The 23,061-nt window shown below is 38.3% G+C and overlaps 1 protein-coding gene across 1 annotated transcript in view; it reads right to left on the reverse strand.

Annotated features, from left to right (window-relative positions):
• Nucleotides 1-22,372, reverse strand: part of Ppp1r21 (protein phosphatase 1 regulatory subunit 21) — a 65,900-nt gene extending 43,528 nt beyond the window's left edge. Inside the window, exons 1-7 of the mRNA XM_046424539.1 lie at nucleotides 22,271-22,372; nucleotides 9,169-9,237; nucleotides 7,176-7,322; nucleotides 4,974-5,075; nucleotides 3,529-3,693; nucleotides 3,292-3,350; nucleotides 1,524-1,618 (exon numbers count right to left, since the gene is read on the reverse strand). Coding sequence (XP_046280495.1) covers nucleotides 1,524-1,618; nucleotides 3,292-3,350; nucleotides 3,529-3,693; nucleotides 4,974-5,075; nucleotides 7,176-7,322; nucleotides 9,169-9,237; nucleotides 22,271-22,327 — 694 coding nt within the window. The 5' untranslated portion in view covers nucleotides 22,328-22,372. The remainder of the gene's footprint in view (nucleotides 1-1,523; nucleotides 1,619-3,291; nucleotides 3,351-3,528; nucleotides 3,694-4,973; nucleotides 5,076-7,175; nucleotides 7,323-9,168; nucleotides 9,238-22,270) is intronic.
• Between the last annotated feature and the right edge of the window lie 689 nt (nucleotides 22,373-23,061).

The following is a 23,061-nucleotide window of genomic DNA, read 5'->3' on the forward strand; positions in this document are numbered from 1 at the left end:
CTTTTGCTGAGGCTAACTTTGAACTTGAGATCCTCCTGTCTCAGCCTCCTGAGTTGCTGGGATTACAGGCATGCGCCACCTCACCCAGCAGTATGCTAACGTTATTTACATTAATACAGAAGCCAGAAACAGATGTTGTTTTCAAAGGGGGAATTTAGGTTTTTGATACAATAATGACAAATGCTTATATTAGTGTTGGACCAAACTACTACTACTATTTTCCTGTGATTTCTTCTCTTTTCTCTCCCCCACCCTCCCACACACATTCTCTCTCTCTCTCTCTCTCTCTCTCTGTCTCTCACTCACTCACTCTGGTCTTCCCTAAGAAAAATTTAGGAGAAGTAAAAAAAATTAATTTCAATCATGTGATCACAGAAAAAGAAAATGTGCATTAATTTAAATATAAGTTTCAAAATCCAAACAAATATTTTCTTCACTTTCAAGATCTTGACTTAATTCTTACACAAAAGTTACTAACTTGGCACCTATTACAAATGTAAGGTATTATCTAGTTTTTCATCTGTTTTTTGCAGTAATGGCAATTGAACCCAGGGCCTTACACATGCAAGGCAAGTAATCAAGTGATACACCACTGAGCTATATCCCAAGCCATTTTTACTTTTATTTTTGTTTTGTTTTAGTGTTGGAGACTGAACCAGGAGCACTTTACTACACAGTTACATCCCCAGCCCTTTTTATTTTTTAAATTTGAGATAAGGTCTCACTAATTTACTTATGGCCTCATTAAATTACTGATGCTGGCCTCACACTTGTAATCCTCCTGCCTCAACCTCCCAAGTTGCTGAGATTACAGGCATGAAGTAAGCCCAGCCCTTTTTATTTTTGAGTAGTATTTTTTGTTATCCCTCCTGTACAAATATGGAAATTGAAATTTGAAAGGGTTATATAACATGGTCTCACTAAATTGCCCAAGCATGACTCAAACTTTTGATCTTTCCACCTCAGCCTCCCAAGGTGCTGGGAGTACAGGTATGACCCACCACACCCACTTGTTGTACCATTTTTGTATTTTTTTTTAAGTTCTTTTTTGTTGCTCTTGGATGTGTAAGTTACCAGACCATGCCCAGAATAAAGAGAAAGCCGGGCTTAACCAAGGCAGCTTCCTGACTGTCACTGGGGACAGACTGAAGGCCAATACCAGGCTGAAAAGATCTACCTCCCACTACCAGTATCTCCCCACCATAAACAACAACTTTGCTCACACAAATATTTGACTACTTTATGTGCAGGTTCATTTTTACCATGAGATATGATAAATATGTACAATACAAAGATGTAGATTTGGGTTTTTTCCAAGAAGACTGACTCTGGAGTGATTGTATGTCATTTAAAATCCCCCTATATAATATGAGAGCCTAAGCTAAGGAAAAGAACAAAAAGAAAGCAACCCTTTGTTCAGCCAATTAAATTTGTTGCCAAAGTTATTAGAATTGTTTTAATTAGTTGGCTACCACAAAGAGGTTCAAAGTTGCAAATAACAGAAAACTGTTCACAATACCTACTTGTATCATTAAAAGGTACTTTTTCATTGATGATTGATAAGGATTCCTCCAATCTACCTGACAAATCTTCATGAAGACTCTTTAACTGTAACTGACTGAAAGAAAAAACATAAAACCACATTATCTCCTGTCAGACAGTGAAACATCATTTGCTTATTACCTCAACAGCTGGTTTCATGCTCTCAGAGAACTGTGCCTGACATCTGGGACACTCTGAGCAGAGAGTTGTTAAAAGATAAAGATAAGAGAAACACTATGCCTGAATTCCAAATCCCCTGAGACTTCTGCAGAATGGTGTGAGAGTCTGGAAGAATTCATCATAGTCCCAGTATCTTACAAAACTTAATTCTTCCCAGCTCAGAGTAATCTTAGAGCCACTTCGAAAGCATAAGTTTTCTCTTCATACCACATAAATGTTTGTTCAGTATTACTCCAAAGTTTTTATTAAAAGTATTATATCAGATTTCTTCTCTTGAGCGTAAAATCTGATGATTTGTTTTGATTCAATCATGAGCAGAGGTACACATCTAAACCATTCATGTAATTCTACCAATTCATGTAATTCTACCAAAGCAACTGAAAAGAAGCAAGAAATTCATTTGAGGGGTCCTATTAAAACTTAAGATATTATGTTACATACCAAATAAATGCTGGAGTATGACTTCAGCATGCACTGCTAAGTAATAATTTTGATGTAGATATCCCTAAATTATATCATATAATCTTTACTTTTTTTTATTATTGGTTGTTCAAAACATTACACAGTTCTTGATATATCATACTTCACACATTTGATTCAAGTGGGTTATGAACTCCCATTTTTACCCCGTATACAGATTGCAGAATCACATCGGTTACACATCCACTGTTTTACATATTGCCATACTAGTGTATGTTGTATTCTGCTGCCTTTCCTATCCTCTACTATCCCCCCTCCCCTCCCCTCCCCTCCCATCTTCTCTCTCTACCCCATCTACTGTAATTCATTTCTCCCCCTTGTTTTTTTTTTTCCCCTTTCCCCTCACTTCCTCTTGTATGTAATTTTGTATAACAATGAGGGTCTCCTTCCATTTCCATACAGTTACCCTTCTCTCTCCTTTTCCCTCCCACCTCTCGTCCCTGTTTAATGTTAATCTTCTTCTCATGCTCTTCCTCCCTACTCTGTTCTTAGTTACTCTCCTTATATCAAAGAAGACATTTGGCATATGTTTTTTAGGGATTGGCTAGCTTCACTTAGCATAATCTGCTCTAATGCCATCCATTTCCCTGCAAATTCCATGATTTTGTCATTTTTTAATGCAGAGTAATACTCCATTGTGTATAAATGCCACATTTTTTTTATCCATTCATCTATTGAAGGGCATCTAGGTTGGTTTCACAGTCTAGCTATTGTGAATTGTGCTGCTATGAACATCGATGTAGCAGTATCCCTGTAGTATGCTCTTTTTAGATCTTTAGGGAATAGACCTTTACTTTATTCAAAATGTAGCATAAAATGGTTGGCAAAGTGTTTATCAGTCAGCATTCCTGCATGAATCCTCTCTTTAGGGCAGGCTGAAATAGAAAGTATCCAGTCCTCAATATGGGAGCCCCAAAAGGGTACCTGCCATGGCCCAACATATCTGTAGGCTGAGGACTAAGGCACAAGCCCCTCTCTCAAGAATGCTAAGTCCCCAGAGAATGATAAAGGATCCTGCTCCCATCTCCTCATCTCAAATGTGAGACAGATAAGACAGACGAGTTGCTTGGAATTCATGTTTCCACATACCATTCTTCTGTTCGAAGTCGACATTCCTTGGCCTCTTTTTCTAGAGTCTGAGATTTTACCTGAATTTTAGAAGAAAAAGAAAAGTTGACATATTAGGTTACAGATGGGAGCACACATGGGGGCCACTCAGGCTACAGGGTCGCCTGGAATGACTAATTCTATTCTCTATAAAGCACACCAACAATTTATAAAAGCCTTAACCCACTTTTAAAACATTCTAAGAATAATGAACCTTACTTCTAGTTTAGCTTTGTCATTCTGCAGTTTCTCGATGGTTTCCATGTACTTGCGTGTCAGGCCATCTACCACAGCTTGGTGCTGGGCAGCTTCTGTCTCCAAAGCAGACAGCCGACTCCGCAGCTCTGCTTCCACATGCTTGTGCTGTTCATCAGCTTCGAAAAACTGAAAAAGAAAAAAACGTTTTTTGACTTTTCACAGTCTAATATGCATAAATGAGAAAAAAAAACAACAGCAGTGACTATTCACTGAGCAACTTCCATATGGCCCCATATGCTCACTGTGCTAGATCAAATAGGCATTATCTCATTTAATCCAAGAGAGAATCAGAAGTAGTATTTTTTGTTATCCCTCCTGTACAAATATGGAAATTGAAATTTGAAAGGGTTATATAACTTGTCTAATGTCTCACAGTTCAAAATATAGTAGAAATGAGATTTAAATACAAGGAACCTACCCAAAGCCCAAACTTCTTTCCTCTCGGTCTCATGAATTTCTATTGAAACAATTTTTGGCACACAGAGAATTCAACTGATTAGAGTGTAACTTCAACTCTACTTACTTCCACACTGAAATAATCAAAAATTTAAGTGCTATTCCTAAAAAAAGGCAGAGCTCTTTCCCTTAATAAGAATTTAATACTGATTAAGAATTACGAATACGTAAAACACAAAATATACTGAAGTCAAAAGCGCATTTTTTTAAGATTTTCAAAGATAAGAATTTGTGCATATTTATTTTCCATCATTTGACCAAAAAAGAAAAAAAATTAGCTCTACCACTCAGCCACAACCTCAGCCCCACAAATTAGTTTTAAAAGCCCTCTGAAAACAGAGCAGCTATGTATAAACAACAATAGTAACATGAAATATTAATGCAGTTGGATATACTGCATTACGATTCTTACAATATGTTCAATGGTTTGAGGCATGCCAATAGCCAGGGAGTAATACACAATGCCTGACAGTGTCTTTTCAACACCATATAAATACGCAAGTACCTGCCATGAGTAAGGTTCTACCTTGGAGCTGGGCATACAAAGCATACCTAGTCTACACCCTCAAAGGCATTATAGTCTAACAGAGGTACTGATAAAAACCAACTAAGCATTAATAAATTAGAAAGCAAACCCTACTTCCTGATAACCTCATTAAATGACCCATCCAATCATTTTCCTGTGCAAAATGAATAGTGCCCAGTATAGTTCTGTATTGTTAAATTATAAAGCTATTCTGCTGTACTTTGAATAAAAGCATATACTTCAAAGCAGATATCCAAATCAAGACATATGTAAGATTTGAGAAATGAAAATAAATTTAAAGACCTCAAGAGACATTAAAAATCCATCTGGACACAAAGCAGTGTATTTGCTTTGGTTTTTCCACCTTCCAGATTGTGTAACCCATTTTTTAATTGATAGAGAAAAAGAGAAAGATCTTTCTCACTTGTATATGCAACCGTTCATTTTCTTCTATCTTCTTTTGCAGATCTTCATCAAAGACACTCTTCTGCTCTTGGCTCAACTGAGAAGAAGACTCTCCACTTTTCTGATGGAAAGAATAAGTTATGTCCACATAACTTTCATCCTTTAGAGAAACATCCTAAGGTACACAGATTCTCTATCACCTTAGTAGCTTGTCTCTTCTATGTGTTCACCATTCTCAAACAACCCTGCAAAAGGTATACAGTCCATCATTTAACTTTTCCTACGTGATACAAACTGGAAGTGTAAACACTCCAAAAAGCAGGAAAACTTGAAAGACAGAATGACAGAAAATAGCAAGTAAGGTTCACTATTCTTTGCAGATAAATTCAGGGGTAACTCTGTTGGAAGACGAGCAGACCCAGAAAGCTAGTAATAATAAGTATGCTAATAAAAACCATTTCAATTTAATCTTTCAGTTTCAGAAACGAGAATTTTAGCAATTCTACGAGTCTGAGTTATTAAACTCCCTTAAGAAATTGTAATAAATAATGTAGCAGTATTTCACAAAGATAAGCTATATAAGAAATTACATAAATTTCTAAATTTAAAAAAAGTCATGTAAAATAAAGCTATTATAAATAAACATAAGAAAAAAGCTCAAAGATTATTTAAAAATCCCTTCACTTTGCTTTTTAACTAATATTCACTTTTTCTACTGAGAATAATAGTACTATTTAAAAGATCTAATAATGAACATTTGTTTTCAGATGATTCACAGAACTCAGACTATTCAAGGAACAATCTAACAATGCAATTGTGTTCAAACATCAGACACCACCCTTTTCTCCCTTTTCTGTATCCTCGTTCTTCACTTAAAATAAAGTTACCTACTGATTCAATATAAATTAGTTTTATTTTATTTTTTATACCTTTATTTTATTTATTTATTTTTATGTGGCTGAGGATCAAACCCAGTGTCTGGCTCATGCTAGGCAAGAGCTCTACCACTCAGCCACAACCTCAGCCCCATAAATTAGTTTTAAAAGCCCTCTGAAAACAGAGCAGCTATGTATAAACAACAATAGTAACATGAAATATTAATCACGTCTGAACACAAGAGATGCAAAAAGAACAGTGCTGACTGACATGTTTGCGGGCCTCAAGTACTTCCAAATTTGGATAGCTTTAATTAAAAATAATTCACAAGTGTTATACCCACACCTCTGCTAAACAGTTGTAGTCTAGCAGGGGAGGGGATATTAATAACCTGGTGCACCTGTTTGAAGTCTAGATGGCTATTTCCTTCCCAGGGGTCTTTCAAAATTTCCAGGGCATGTGTATTTTGACAACTTCCCAAGTGACTCTAATACATGTCTATTATCCCCTGTTTCCCCCTTAACTTGAACACTAGCACTCCAGAGAATCCTCCCATGTAGGGAAATACATATGAAAAAGGTATTCACATATTATGTGGCAAATAGAGTCCTAGGCACTTTCACATGATCCCATTTAACACTCACAATGAGACACACACTGCTTCTTCGGAGTCACTGTACACTTTTACCCACTCTATTATAACCGCTTCTACCTATACATTCTGGAGTATGGCTCTCTACCTTACAAGACTCTATCACTAGCCCCTACTACCCCCCTCAAAAGCAACTTCTTAATCATAGGAGGTTCAAAAATACCAAACATCTATCCTAGTGCAGTAGCAATTTTAACTGACCAAAAAAAAAAAAACCTAAGGGAAAACATTTATTTTTAAATCTCAAGACAAGAATACTAAATTGGCCTCATAAGAATAAACACTATGAAAATACATCTATTTTAAACTTACAGACCTAAGTTGAAACCTGTGTTTCAATTGTCACTTTCATATGAATAGTTAAAGTTTATCAATAGTTCTCATTTTGTCTGCCCTACTTTGGGTTAATGGCAACTTCATGTAACTAAAAGAGATCAACAATTGTGACCAATGTGAAATATTCCACTGACTTTTCTCAGCCACTAACTCAACTATATACAAGTTTGGTGCTAATACATCTCTTAAAACTGACTTTTGCATATTTAGTAGATATTAATAGCAAACGTCTGCTTTCTTGACCCAATATCAACATATAATAATAAAATGTTAGAGAACTTGGAGATGGGGTTTTCTGCTGAAACCAGTGTCTGCGCCTCATGATGAGCCACACTAACTTGCCTTTAAAGAACCTACCTTGTTCTTCTTGCCTCGAGGCTCACTTAGGGATAGTTCATCTTGAAGTAGTTCTACCCTCTTGGCAAGCTGCAGATTTCGAAATGTCAAACTATCCATTTCCTGTTGTAGTTTCCTCAATGACTGATCCTTCATTTTCAGTTGTTCCTATATCAAAGTGAAAACAAAATGTACCTCACCCTTTAGCCTTGAGGTTTAAAGATAATAGGGGGAAAAAAATCTTTGTTCTAGGAAAATATAATCAAAATCTCTTGCTTTAGAAAATTCGAGTTGCATGTTTGTCATTTCAGTTCTTATGTTTTTAGCTGTGTTTTAGGAAAAAATCATCTTTTGGCCAAACCAAGTAAATTAAAAAATAAAATTAAAAAAGCAAGTATACTGAAATAACAGTATTGAAAACTTAAAAGTAAAATACCTACAACTATATTTTATTAAATCTATGACAGTGAACAAACACAAAGCCTGAGGACACAAATTTATAAACCTGAATTTGTTTTAAGAGAACTCAAACTCACTATTGATACCTTCAGTGAACAAGGATGGGAAAAAATGTATTTGTATTTCTTTTTTTCTATAAATCCTCTCTGCTTGAATTTAAATCAGTCAAAATATGGAACTATGGAAAGCTAGAGAGAAATATTTAGTTTGGCTCTATTTTGAAAAAACAGAATAGTCAGGTGTAGTGGGGCAGGTCTGTAATCTCAGCTACTTGGGAAGCTGAGGCAGGAGGATTCCAAATTCAAGGCCAATTTCACCAACTTAGTGAGACCCAATCTCAAAATAAAAAATAAGAAAGGGTTGGGGATGTGGCTCAGGTAGAGTGCCCCAATCTGACAGTATATCTCACACACACACAAAGTCAAGTCCATGAATATTTACCATACCCAGCAATTCATTTAAAGCCTATTACTGGGGAAAGTATTTCCTATTTGTTGTAGTCTGCTTTCATGTTTGACAGCCTCCTATTGCTGGTTGTTTGATTAACTATGATTGTAGCGATAGTGTCAACAGTGGTGGCAGTGGCGATGGTGACCACTGTTTCCACCTATGGAGCATTCACATATCAGTGCTAAGTATATTTATTATTTTATTCACGGTTTACAACTCTGTAGAGGCTGATAACATTATCATCCCCCTTGCAGAAACTGAAGTTTAGAGAGAGGTTGGGTTAGGGTCTTCCAAAATTAATGACTGGTTAGTAGAGCTGGAACATTAGTCAACTGGTGGTAACTTATTATAATAATGTAAAGAAATTACTTTTTGTTTTATTATTCATTACAATGGTCATTGTAATTACAACATAGTTGATAATTTGCTAGTCTGCTAGATTAGACTGTTAGGTTGTCCAAGAAGGAATCTACATCCTAGTATTAAATTATCCATCACTTAAAAATATCACTAAGCATTATTTATTACATGCCTACCAAAATGAGGTAGAAACAAATTCCTTCATTTCCTATCATATTTCTCCACTAAGGTCAACAAAGGTGCTGATGATAAAATTTATCACTCAGTGTTCAGATTAACAAAGGTAATTAATATCAACTAGCTCAACTAAAGGCAAGATTAATAGACTAAATGATTTATACATTCAAATCCATTTATTAGGGCCCTACCATCTGCTGAGTGCCAAGGATACAAATATGAATACAACATAGCCCCCTCCAAGTGCTGTCTGGAGATGACCACAGATGAGAAGCCCCATTAATCCAGATGGATTTTAGCTAAATAAAGGCAAGGTACAGAAGAAATGTATTAAAGTCAAATAACACTTTTAAAGTAATTTTTAGCTAAGAAAATCAAAATATAATATTCATATAATAGTAATTCCTAAGCAAGTAGGAGTGTTAAACACAAAAAAGAATATTATTATCCCCTATCCTTAGTGAATCAGTGTCAGAGTTGGGACTTTAACCCTGAAAACCAGCTGAATCCCCTGCTTTGAGTATCACCAAACGCTTAACATTCACAACATAAATGACCTGTTAGATACCTTTAAAGCAGCAGAATTTGCTTGTTCATCCACAACACCTTTTTTTAGGACCTGATTCTGAGCCCGAAGCTAAAAATAGAGAAAGCAATAATTATTTTTAATAAAGCAATTAGAGATCACTTGTAATTACTTTATAGGAATCATTACACTGAATAAGTATCTTCTTGTGTATACATACATACATACACACACACACACAAATTGTGCACGCATGTGCCCCCAAAGAACGTAGCAGGTATCATAATTTGCCATTTTATAAATAAGGACACACAAGCTGAGTTCCACAAAGACATAAAACTAATTGATGACAAAACTGTGACTAAAATCCATGTCTCCCATTTTTAGCCCAACATTCCTTATGTAAAACTAAGTCAGGTCCTTAAATTAAAAATACAAAAAATAAAAAGAAGAATGAAAACAAAGAAAAAATATAATAAATAATAGGGTACTAAATATGCCATTTTCCTTGAAATTCTGGCACATAATTAGTAAAATACATATAGTTGGACATATTATGGACTAAGAAAGTGGCTCAAGTGGTAGCGTGCTTGCCTAGCATGCGTGAGGCACTGGGTTCGATTCTCAGCACCACGTAAAAATAAAATAAAGATATTGTGTCCATCTAAAAAACTAAAAAATAAAAAATATTTTTAAAAAATCAAATTGTGGGACACTAACATACCCAGCAGGACACCACCTCATATTAGACTTGCAAATGTCATCACAGACAATGGCCTTAGAATGGTAGACCTGTTACCGGGCATCAGTCAAGGCAGTGCACAGAAACTAAGAACAGGTTCAGTTTTTAAAATAATAATATCCCCTTGCATTTTAACACTCGTTACAGACCAGGCACCATCCGAAGTGCTTTCTACACATTACCTCATCTAATCCTAATCCTCACAATCCTAGGAAGTAAGTATTCTAATTACCTCCAGTTTAGAAATGAGGAAGACGAGGCACGAAGAAGTGGTAGCAATGCTGAGATTCAGACCCTAGCAGTTTGACTCCACTGTTGCAATGCCAACTAGACAACGGTGACTGCTATTTTACAAAGTTATATTGAAGGAAAAAAAAAAAGCAGCAGGCTGGTGAAGGGGAAGCTTGAGAAGAGGAGGGAGAACTTGAGCTTTTTTTTTTCTCCATTGCTAACTACTAAAAATTCAGGCATAACTTTATTTAAAATAAAGCACACAAGCAAGGCGCAGTGGTACATGCCTGTAATCCCAGCAGCTTGGGAGGCTGAGGCAGGAGGTGCAAGTTCAAAGCAAGTCTCAGTAACTCAGTGATGCCCTAAACAACTTAGCAAGACCCTGACTCTAAATATAAAATAAAATAAAGTATGTGAATAAAAAAAATATGGTGTTTGATTTTTGACTTATGTATTCATCTGTATAACCATCACTGGCAGAGTTCTAGAAGGTAAAATCCCCTTTTCTAGTAAGAGTAATATATTCACAGCAAAGAGAACACAGCATGTATAAGAATAAATACAGACTCATATTCCAAGGGCCCAGTGCAGAAAACATGAATGGCCAGTCTATTCTCTGAAAATGAAGTAATAGGACAATTTTATTTATGAGATTTAGGGAAAAAAAAACTATTTCTAATTGTGCATAACTCAGATCTGTTTCCTTTAAACTATGGAAAAATGATTCTTCTGTGTCAAAAAAAAAGAAATATTTGACTGCTAAACCATAAACTAAATATTTAAACTCTATAGAAAATGTACAATTCTATGACTAAAAGAATAAAAAGATGAACTTACTTTTAGAAAGTTAAACATCACACTAAATTGCTACAACAGAAAGCCATGTGCCATTTATTAGACAACATAAACTTGAGAAACTCACTTCACCTTTGGAACATCAGCCACATGGTCTACAAAAGGGATGAATATATATACCCTATCTTCCTTTTTCTGAGGCTGTTGTGAGAACCAGATAAGGGACCTATACAAAGCAATTTTGAAACGATAAAGTATTCCACAAATGGAAACTGAAGTCTCATAATTAGAATGGACCCAAAGGGACAACAGGTGCATTTTTTATACTTTGCCCAAGGAAGGCATTGTACTAAATGATATGAGAGATAGAAAGAAATAAAAGATATGGTCCCCGTTTTTGAAAAATTTGTAATTTAAAAGGGAAAATCAAATATGAAAAGATAATTAGGTCCGGGCTCAGTGGCGCACGCCTATAATCCCAGTGGCTCGGGAGGCTGAGACAGGAGAAGTGCAAGTTCAAAGCCAGCCTCAGTAACACCCTATCTCTAATAAAATAAAAAACAGGGCTGGGGATGTGGCTCAGTTGCTTGTGTGCCCCTGGATTCAATCCCCAGTACCTAATAATAATAATAATTAGCAATACTAGTACTTCCTGCTCTTTAAAAAAAGAGTATGAACATTACAACCCATTATTAAATCCCAAGTTTTTAATTCTGCTAATATTTCAATGAAATTGACATAGGTCCATTAAAATAGACTGAAAATCATAATCTAGAACTTATATATCCTTTGTTATCATGAAGAATAAAACAGAGTGTCTTTTAAATAGGACATAGGGACAATATGGGATCTTTAAAGTATATAAGTCATCCTATAAGTAGAACGTTTGGCAAATATTACATCTGAAACTATGGGACAAAATGGGTTCTCTAGAAAAGGAGTTGGTGAACTAAGGTATGCAGGCCAAACTGGCTTTCTACCTACTTTAAAGTTTTACTGGATCATAACCATACTCATCAGTTTCTGTATTGTATACAACAGAAAGATATTAATAGTCATAATAGATACTGTATAGCCCCAAGCCTAAAAGGTGTACTAGTGTATTATTTGGCTCTTTACTGAAAAAGTTTGGTAACCTCTGATCTATAAGTTCAAAAGGGAGAAATACCAGTTTAATACCAACTTACATCATGCAACATTCTACTTTTTAAGTAATATTAACATACTTGTGAATAATGTGTTACTTAGTCTGTTTTTCTGTTTTGTTTTGGGGGGGAGTTTTCTTTTGTGTGTGCATGCATGTGCTGGGGATTGAACCTAGGGATACTTTGCTACTAAGCTACATCCTCAGTTTCTTATTTTTAGACAAGGTATAACTAAGTTGCCAAGGGTGGCCTCCAACTTGCAATCCTCCTGCTTCAGCTTCCCAAATAGCTGAGATTACAGGAATATACCACCACACTGACTAGAATCACAGCAATTTCAAACATAAATTAACCACGCCTTTCATTGGTAATGCACAATGAAAGCAAACTGAACAGACCACTTCGTTAGAAAGTAAAAACGAACATTCAAATAATTATTTAATATTTAATCTGATTATAATAAAACATGATTTGGATTTCCCTTTGGAAATGTTGTTGCTAAACTGAAAACTCAACATGGTTTCAAAGAAACTGCTCAACAGAAAATACTGCTTTTTAAAAAAATGTTTATCTAAAATATCTGTGTATTATTTAGTAAGTAGGAAAGGATAACAATGATTTGCTTGGCAGAATCTACTGCCATTCCAACTATACTATGTAGCATTTGATGCTCCCTGCACTTCAGCATCATTGCCACCACATGACTGCACAACAGAATGAGCAATATGTCAAATGCTGATAGTGCTGTGATCAGTCTGGTCTTTTTAAGATTTCATCTTCCTCCTCTCCAGCATTCACCACAGAGGGGAGGCAAACACAGTGTTTCTGTTTTAGATACAGTTCCAAGATCACCAGATGAGCTCTAATGCTGGTAGGAGATGAGTGTGGAGAATTCAATACATGTTGTTATAACGGAGAAACAACTGCCCTCTAGTCTCCATTAGACACAAAAACTCCAAGAGACAATGCAGGCTATTTCCAGACGTTGCACATCAAGCTCTTCTGTTCCTTTCAGTGGAGGACAGTACCTCCAAATCCCAACTATGTAGCCCTCTTAATCCTTCTAAATCTCATTTTGTTGTCCTGAAAAATCTGATTAACTTTATCTTTATTTTGAAAGTCCAGCCTTTCTTTACTTTGGCCAACCAGATCCCATCTGTCCTTCTAGAAGCCCACTTCTTACCTCTGATCCTACTTCCTCCATATTTTTTTCCTAATTGCTCCTTGCAGCACATAGTGAGCTTGCTTCTCAGTTTCTTTGGCATTTATTAGTAATAAGACATCTCTCACTAAACTGTTCAATTTTAATTTCTTAAAGTTATTTATGTATGATTTCTGTACTCCTCTCCCATCTGTTAATATAAACTGTTCTTCGTGGTAAAGACTCCAATGTACTTCCTTGTATTTCCTGCTTACAATGAAAGATCAATGCTGTGGATAGAGAAAGCACTCAAAGTTTTAGTCAATTAATCAAATTACTGAATATAAAGGTATTTAAATGTAACGCATCATACAACTATAAGAGACCATCGTCACTTTAACATTTCCTAAGACCCTTCTCCAAACGATTGGAACCTCGTGGTCCTATTGGACACCAAGAATCCTCACAAGTCCTGAGAATGCTTCTCTAATAACTAGTGCCCAGACCTGTTCTGTTTAACTTTGGTTCTGGAGTAGTCCAGCATCATCCAGGCCTATCACAAAGCTATTTCTCTAGGGACACAGAGTAGTGGTGAGCCAACTATGAACTCTCTCACACCACCCTGACAATTTCTCATAGGACAATTGGCCAGAGATGAGGGATTTATAGTTTTCAAACACAAACTGTTGGAGGGCTTTGTGGAGAGAGTTCAATGAGTCACCCACATGCATTGTTCATCTAAACCTTAATCATCTGGGTTTAAATCATTTTTTACATGGCTGTTTTCATGCAATGGACAGTTTGACATTTAAACATGTTTTATAACCCTATAAAATGAGCCTTTAAACATACAGCTTTTCTTCATTAAAAAGTTATGTGGGCAACAAGTAACACTAAGCCTCACCTAAACTCTGATTCAAAGCTTCAGAATGTGCTAGGTACAGTGGTACATGCCTATAATCCCATCTACTCTGGAGGCTGAGACAGGAGAAGCACAAGTTCAAGGCCAACAAGGGCAACTTAGAAAGACCTTATCTCAAAATATAAATGAAAAGGGCTGGGGATGCAGCTCAGTGACAGAGTGATTGCCTAGCATATGCGAGGCCCTGGAATCAATTCCCAGTATCTCTCTCTCTCTCTCTCTCTCTCTCTCTCTCTCTCTCTCTCTCTCTCTCTCTCACACACACACACACACACACACACACACATACCAAAAAAAAAAAAAAAAGCTTCAGAACATTGAAGTTATCTGCAGGTATGAATTGCCTTACCTGGCTTTGATGATCCCTAAAACTCCTTCCAAGTATAGCATTTAAGTATACTGAAGTATTGGAAATACCAACTGGTCTTTCTCTCGGGCTATTTGCTTGTTCCCATGCCAGGAAGGGATAAAGCATGTGCAGGCTACTTACTATACACTACTGTCTGGGTTTATTTTGTCACTGATGCAGGAAAAAAACTCCTCTTCAACCCAGCCCAAAATGGAACCTTTTCTCCTGCTCCTGCTCTCATGCAGGGAAACTCATGAGGACAACTACCCTCAACCCTTGCAGTCAAGCTACCCGCCATCAGTGACTGGATGGGTAAGACACTGAACTAAAGAGGAAGAGTGGGCCAACCCTTGTCTTTCTAGGACCTGGCTATTCACTATTCAAAGTGTAGTCCCTGGATAGCTGCAGCAGCACTGCTTGGGAACAGAATCTCACACCCAACCCCAGAACCACTAAAACAGGATCTGCAGTTTAGCCAGGTCTTCAGGCAAATCACACAGATATCTACATTTGGGATGCACTGATCTAAGATCTAAACAAGCCCCGTTCAACAGGGTAGCAATTTACATTTATTTAAAATAAATTAAATCTAAAATTTAGTTCCTTATCCACACTAACTTCATTTTGAATGCCAATTACCAAACATGGCAAGTGGTTAATCTGCTAGACAGCACAAAGAACATTTTCATTCTCATGGACAGTTCCATTGGATAGCACTGAACACAAAGTTGTTCTTCAAACCAGCTTCAGTATCAACCCAGCTCCTGAGGCTACTTCTCTCACAGCAAGGAGTGATAATCAGATTCCACCAAGCCTCATTATCTGAACAGAAAACACACTGAACCAAACTGACTCTTTCCCAATATAAGTAGCTCTGTACTCAGAGGATAAGTCTAAAAAGTTCCCAATGGGGATCTCCTTCACAACTAAAAGAAGCATTAATTGCAAAGTAAACTGTTAGAGAATTAATGAATGTTTGGCTCTCCTATCGGTTTCAACTGCTTCAAATAAAGATTCATAAAGTACCAGAGGGCTGTGTGCAGCTGCACATGCCTCTAATACCAACAGCTTGGAAGGCTGAGGCAGGAGAATCGCAAGTTCAAAGCCAGCCTCAGCAACTTAGTGAGGCCCTAAGCAACTTAGCAAGACTCTGTCTCTAAATAAAATATCCTGTACATCAGTGATGAGTCAACTCAAAGAGAAATTAAGGAACTTTTCCCATTCACAGTAGCCTCAAGAAAAATAAAACATTTGGGAATCAACTTATCAAAATACGTGATACACCTCTACAATGAAAACTACAGAACACAAAAGAAAGAAATTGAAGAAGACCTTAGAAGATGGAAAGATCTCCCATGCATAGGCAGAATTAATATCATCAAAACAGCCATATTACCAAAAGCACTATATAGATTTAATGCAATTCCTATTAAAATTCCAATGTTATTCTTCATAGAAATAGAAAAAGCAATCATGAAATTCATTTGGAAAAATAGCCAAAGCAATCCTTAGTAAGAAAAGTAAAGCAGAAGGCATCACAATACCAAGACCTTAAATTTCACTACAGAGCTACAGTAACAAAAACAGCATGATATTGGCACCAAAACAGACATGAAGACCAATGGAAGAGAATAGAAGACACAGAGACAAACCCACATAAATACCATTATCTCATACTAGACAAAGGCTCCATAAACATACGTTGGAGAAAAGATAATCTCTTCAACAAATGGTTCTGGGAAAATTGGAAATCCATATGTAGCAAAATGAAATCAAGCCCCTATCTCTCACTCTGCACAAAACTGAACTCAAAGTGGATCAAGGACCTAGGCATTAGACCAGAGACCCTTGTACCTCCTAGAAGAAAAAGTAGGCCCAACTCTCCATCATGTCGGCTTAGGAACTGAATTCTCCAACAAGACTCCTAAAGCACAAGAAGTAAAATCAAGAATCAAAAATGGTGTGGTTTCGAACTAAAAAATCTCTTCACAGAAAAGGAAACAAATCAAGAACGTGAAGAGAGAGCCTACAGAATGGGAGAAAATCTTTGCCATCTACACCTCAGATAGAGCACTAATCTCCTATATAAGAACTCAAAAAAAACTTAACACCAAATAAATAAATAACCTAATCAGTGGTGCCAATGCCACTTCACAGAAAACATACAATTGGTCAACAAATATATGAAAAAAAATGTTCAACAACTCTAGCAATTAGGGAAATGCAAATTAAAACTACACTGAAATTTCATCTCACTCTAGCCAGAATGGCAATTATCAAGAATATAAATAATAAATGTTGGGGAGGATGTGGGGAAAAGGTACTCTCATACATTGCTGGTAGGGCTGCAAATTGATGCAACCACTATGGAAAGCAGTATCAGGATTTCTCAGAAAACTTGGAATGGAACCACCATTTCACCTAGTTATCCCACTCCTTGATGTACACCCAAAGGACTTAAAATCAGCATGCTACAGTGACACAGCTACAACAATATTTATAGCAGCTCAATTCACAAAACTGAAACCAACTTAGGTGCCCTTCAACAACTGAATGGATAAAGAAAATGTGGAATGGAATATTACTCTGCCATAAAGAAGAATGAAATTATGGCATTAGCTGGTAAATGGATGGAACTGGAGACTATCATGTTAAGTGAAATAAACCAATCCCAAAAAACCAAAGGCCAAATGTTCTCTCTGGTATGCAGCTGCTAACACACAATAAGAGAGGTGGAGAGAAGAACAGAAGTACTTTGGATTAGAAAAAGGGGCATGAAGGGAAGGGAGAAGGGATGGGAAAAGGAAAGACAATGGAATGAATCTGACATAACTTTCTTATGTACATATATGGATACACAACCAGTGTAATGCCATATTATGTACAACTACAAGAATGGGAAGTTATACTCCATGTATGTATGATAGGCCAAAATACATTCTACTGTCATGTATATCTAAGAAGAAATCAAATAATAGAAAGGAAGGAAGAAAGAAAATACAAAAAGTGCTGGGAATGTGGCTCAGTGGTTAAGCACCCCTAAGTTAAGTCCCTAGTACCAAAAAAGAAAAAAGAAAAAAAAAAAACTAGTTTCAATAATAGAGAAAGCATGATGGCACATGCCTGTAATTCCAGCAACTTGGGAATCTGAGGCAGGAGGAGCATAAATTCAAGGCCAGTCTGAGCAACATATCAAGAACCTGTCTCAAAATTTAACAAAAAAGGGGCTGAGGTGCCTCAGCAGTAGAGTACTCACTTAGCACGTGTGAGGCACGGAATTGGATCCTCAGCACCACATAAGAACAAATAAATAAAATAAAGTTATTGTGTCCAACTACAACTAAAAAAAATTAACAAAAAAAATTTAAAGGGCTGGGGAAAAATGACAAATTTAATTTTTAGCAAAATTATTTTGCTAATACTTTGCTAATACCACTTCTCTGCTCCCCCTCTCCATTTCTGATACCATTTCTTGAATTTTGATCTTTAAAGTTTAGCATGTGCTACGGTTAGAATGTTCAGGGTCCCCCAAAAGTTCATATCTAAAGGTTTGGTCTATAGGGTGGCCACACTGGGAGGCTCTGTGGACCCTGGGGTCTGTCTGTCTCTGCATGATGGTTCAAAAGGTAATTAAGTGCTTGCTCCCAAGTACTCCTGCCATTGTCATTCACCATGTGCCATAAGTATCAAGGGTGAGCCTTTACTAAGCCTTTCACTGTTTGGGCTTGGAACTTTCAAAACTGTGAACTAAATAAACATTTGTTATAAGTTAGCTGCCTCAGGGACTATGTGGCAGTAACACTTACTTACTAATATAATGTGCAACAAAATCACAGTAGTTTGTTACACCATAGACTTGCTGGGTTCTACCACTAGTTTCAGATTCAGTAAGTCCAGGGCAGACTCAGGAATCTGCATTTCTAATCCATTCTCAGATAATACGGGTCCAGAACACACACTTTGAGAATCACTGACCTAGCACAACACAAATATTAGCAAGATCTTGAGACTTGCTCACACATGGTACAGGCAATACTGCCTTGATTAGCTTTCCCTTGCATCTTTACCTAATAACTTTGAAAACCTGTCCCTACATACCTTCTCCCTCCCTCAAACTACTGACTCTGACATTTTAAAAGCCTCTAATGACTTCCTAGTTGCCCAAACCACTGGAGTCTTCATCTCCATTTTTATCAACCTTTCTATAACACTTTGTTTTAGCAACCTGTTTGGTTCCTAATTCTGTCCTGTATTGGCCTCCATGGTTCATCTTTTATCTAATCATATTCTCAGTGTCTTTTATGGGAGCTTCTCAAAACTTGGTGGGATTTTTTTTGTTTGTTTTTGTTTTTTGGGTTTGTGTGTGTGTGTGTGTGTTGTCGTTATTGTTGTTTTTAAAACTTCTGAGGATGAAAAATTATTACCATAGTTCTTAAGCAAGGAAAGACCCTTTCCTGAATTACAAGCTGAGATGTACACCAAAGAATGAGAACATTTTTCAAAGTCTTTGGATTAGGGATCGTGCTTACTGCTCTTCTGATATGTAGGCTTCCTTCTAGAGTAACAGAAAATCTTTTTCCTTAGTATCCTAAATAAAACAAAAGTACAGTATAAATAGATTTCAGTATCAGCCCACAATTTCTGTACCAGGGAAGGTAATAAAATGATTGACTACCCCTTGCATAGGCACAGGAATGAAGAGGTCACAGAACTCATCTAGAAAATGTATCACACCGGAATTGACAGGGAAAAGCACATGAAATTTTTTGACCAGTCTCTGTATCTTGTGCTGTAAAATTTCTATAGCAATGCAATGTAAAAGAGTGAGAAAAGGAGCTGGGCACAATGGCTCACACCTGTAATCCTAGCAACTCAGAAGCTAAGAAAGGAGAATCACAAGTTTAAGGCCAGACTCAGCAACTTAGCGAGACCTGTTTCAAAAAAAAAAATTTTTTTTAATGGGGTGGGGGGCTAGGAATATAGTTCAGTGGTAAAGAAATGGTCAGGCCCGATAAAGGAGATGGTCCCAAGTTTGACAAACTTCCTATATTCCCCTTAGCATCCCTCCTCCTGGCACAGCCTTCCCATGAGTGTTCCCCACATTTCTACCCAGATTAACTCTCAAAGTTCATCTTTATGGGAATTACTTTAAAATATTAGACTTTGTCCTCACTTTTAGCCAGGTCATCTCCATTAGAAATTTTCAGCAATTACACCTCAAATCACCTCAAGCTAATGTGTGAATCGCCTAACTTTAATGTGCCCTCCATCACTACATTTTATGATTGCATCTAGCCTTTAACACCCCCTTTGTTCCAAAGGGCTCTCTGTCCTGTCAATCTTCATCTGTCACTGGCAGTTATAACTCTTTACCTCAGAACTTCAGGGTCACTGCTGAGTCCTCCCTCACTCACCAAGTCCCAAAGAATGGATGAGACCCAAAGATGAGCACCTTAATGCACTCTTTATATCTTTCATCAGTTTAGTGCTATGAACAAAGCATTCACTCAAAAAGGAAGTAATCTAAGAAGTATTTTTCTAATTATGGTTCCTGATTCCAGCCTCCCCTCTCCATCCCCAAAATCACTAACTTTATTTAACCCTACATTATTCTCCCCAAAACTATTCCAACAGCCTACTATTTAGTTACCTTTTCACCAATCTTGCCCCATTTCAACCCATACTCCATACAGTCAGCAGTTTCTTTCCTAAAAGTAATGTCACTCCTCAACTTAAAAAAAAAAAAAAAAAAACATAACTCAAAAGATAAAGACTACAGTGGGTGCGGTACAACATGCCTGTAATCCCAGCTATTTGGGAGGCTGAGGCAGGAGGGGTGGAATATGGAGGCCAGCCTGGGCAATTTAGACTCTGTCTCAAAATAAAATAAAATGGCCCAGAGATACAGCTCAGTTGTAGGGCACCCTGAATTCAATCCTGGAGATTAAAAAAAAAAAAAAGATAATGTTCACACTTATTATTTGATATCCACAACTCATGATCCAGTCCAAATTGCTTACCTCTCCAACCTCATTTCACCACTCTGCCATTTATCTTATAGAGTCTGGAAAGCTACTACCTCCTTCCACCTTCCCTACTCCCTAATCTAAATAACTTTTAGCCTTACTCCAGGAGGACTGCCTTGGTGCTCCCTTTGAACTAGCACTTGTTATACTGTATCATAATTATGTACTATGTTTGAACTTTCTCTTAAAGGTGACCCCTATAGCTAGAACCCTGCCTCACTCAATGGACCCTGGCATAATGCTCACAGGTAGTCCATTAAGTATCTGTTAAACACATTTGTATTACTAAAAGAATAAAATCTTTCAAAGTTTTTTAATTACTTTAGGAGGCTATAAAATTATTTGATCAATGTAGTAACTGCTCAAAACATTTTGGCAACTCCTCTTTTGCCATTTGGAATTGCTTTCTGAGCTTGTTTACTCTCCAAAAAAGAAAATCAGTCCCTTTATACCCACAAAACATTTTCAACCAAATATAGTAGAGGCAACTTTGAGCACTGCCATCCTCCACCCTACCCCCCCTTCATTGTATGGATTGGCTCCAAACTTTTGGTCCTTTCAAACAAGGAAATTCTCCTTCAAAGGATGAAAACTTGCCTTCACTGACACTGTGTCACAGGATCTTAAGATGATTTCAAATGGTAATGCAAGAAAGTTTTGCAGTTGGAATATGTGTAGTGCCTCAAAGGGCTCCTATTTGATGGTGAAGACTTAAGTGTTTATGTTTAGATACGGGTTTTATTTTTCAAAAATATTTCCTTTCACCTTGCTGAATATCTGTTGAATGAAATCCTAAGGGGGGAGGGGGTGAGGGGAATGGTGCATCTCAATTTCTCCAAACTGTAAAAAGGAGGCTAAGTCTTCCCATTGACTCCATGAATGCCAAGATCACTGAAAATTCAGCTTAATGACTGCTGAATCAATTTCCAAAGATCAAAGCACTTTAATAACTTCATTAAAATATTAAGGCAGAAACACCCTACCCAGAAACTGCACCACCCTTGTCCAAGGAAGGAGTTCCACCATTTAAGACTGATGCTGTAAACACGACAAAGGAGCAGGTCCCTATTTTGCTTAATTCAACATGTATGGAGCAACTGCTGGTTGTTCTGTCCTATTCCTGGTGAATGAGAGGAGAGGAGAGAGGGAGGGAGGGAAGGAGAGGGAAAGTGAGCAGAGAGGGAGAGAGGGGGAGAGGGCACAGCCCTAGTACTCAAGCTGCAAGCTGTCAAAATCATTCCAGACAACATCTTGCGAGAGCACTGAATACATTCATAGCCATCCATCTCTAGTGAGGCAGTTTACACGAATGACACTATTTACCCTCCCAAATCGATTTAGGGGCAGAAATGGCTCTTAATCATCCCTAAAGGAAGGGAAGAACAACGGTAGATCTTCCCCATCACTTGGTATGGAAAAAGTGAGGAAGCAGCTAGGGAAGGGGTGGTCCAAACCTTTCTCTTCCCCTCAGGGCCAGCACCAGAGGCAGAAGCCTGGATTTCTGACATCCCAGTGCCAAGCCCTCTAGTTCAGTAAGAAGGAACAATCAAACTCCAGCTCATTTCTGCAGAGACGCACACAGACCCAGCCACCGCCCGGCCCCATCTCGTGGGAGCTGCAGGTAGAGGCAAGGTAATGGTGGACAGAGAAGGTGGAGGGGAGGGGCGGGGAGGGGCGGGGAGGGGCGCGCTCGCGTCCCCCTCAGCGGTCCCCCTCCGTCCCGACAAGTCGCTGCCAAGGCAACCCAAAGCCGCAGGGCCAGGGACCCCTTACTCCCCGCCCACGATGGGTACCTTCGAGTACTCCTGAGCCAGCTTCTGGTACTTCCCCTGCAACTCTGCCGAGGCCATGGCCTCCCCCGCCCCGTCCAGGCCAGGCTGTCCAGGCCGCTCAGTCCCGCCCCCCGCCCCCAACCCCAGACCCGCTCCAGGGCACGGCTCAGCCAGCGTCTGCTGCTCGGCCACTGCCGCCGCGCCTCCTCCTCCGCTTCCGGGTTCTCGGGGAGGGAGGAAGGCGGAGTGGGACCGGGGGCGGAGCGACCACCGGGGGCGTGTCGACGTCTCGACGTCACCACCCCACCCTTACGCCCCCGAGCACGTGCGCGCGCCGCCTCGCTGGCGCGCTGGGATTCTGCCTCTGAGAGCAGAGGGCGCCATCTTGGACCACGCGACAAGATGGCGACCCGGAACGGAGACGGGGCGTATCGAGAAGGGAAGCGACTGATGAGTGTACAGAGTGGGCGGGGGACGGAGAAGTGAGACCGTGGTTGCGAAGAGCAGAGGACCGGAAGAAGAAACATTCTAAGAACATCAAGAATTCTAACCTACTCCGTGCCTCCCAGTTCCTATGGCAACCGACTGGCATTTGATGGTTACCTTGTTCGCAAGGAGCGTGGAGAAAAAGACCTCTGTATTCTGCTATCTGGTTATCCGGAGATGGCAGCACGGGACATGCCCTGCACTGTGACCTCTCAGACCTACCCCAAACGTATAACGCTTGCTGCTGCCACTTTCTCTTGCTTCAGACCAGACAAACCCTTACTGTCTTTTTTGTATTTTGATACTGAAATTTCTTTGTGTATGTT

Source organism: Marmota monax, unplaced genomic scaffold, assembly GCF_021218885.2.
Source record: "Marmota monax isolate L192 unplaced genomic scaffold, Marmota_monax_Labrador192_F-V1.1 WCK01_AAM20220418_F8-fsc00015, whole genome shotgun sequence".
In the NCBI taxonomy this organism is placed as follows: domain Eukaryota; kingdom Metazoa; phylum Chordata; class Mammalia; order Rodentia; family Sciuridae; genus Marmota; species Marmota monax.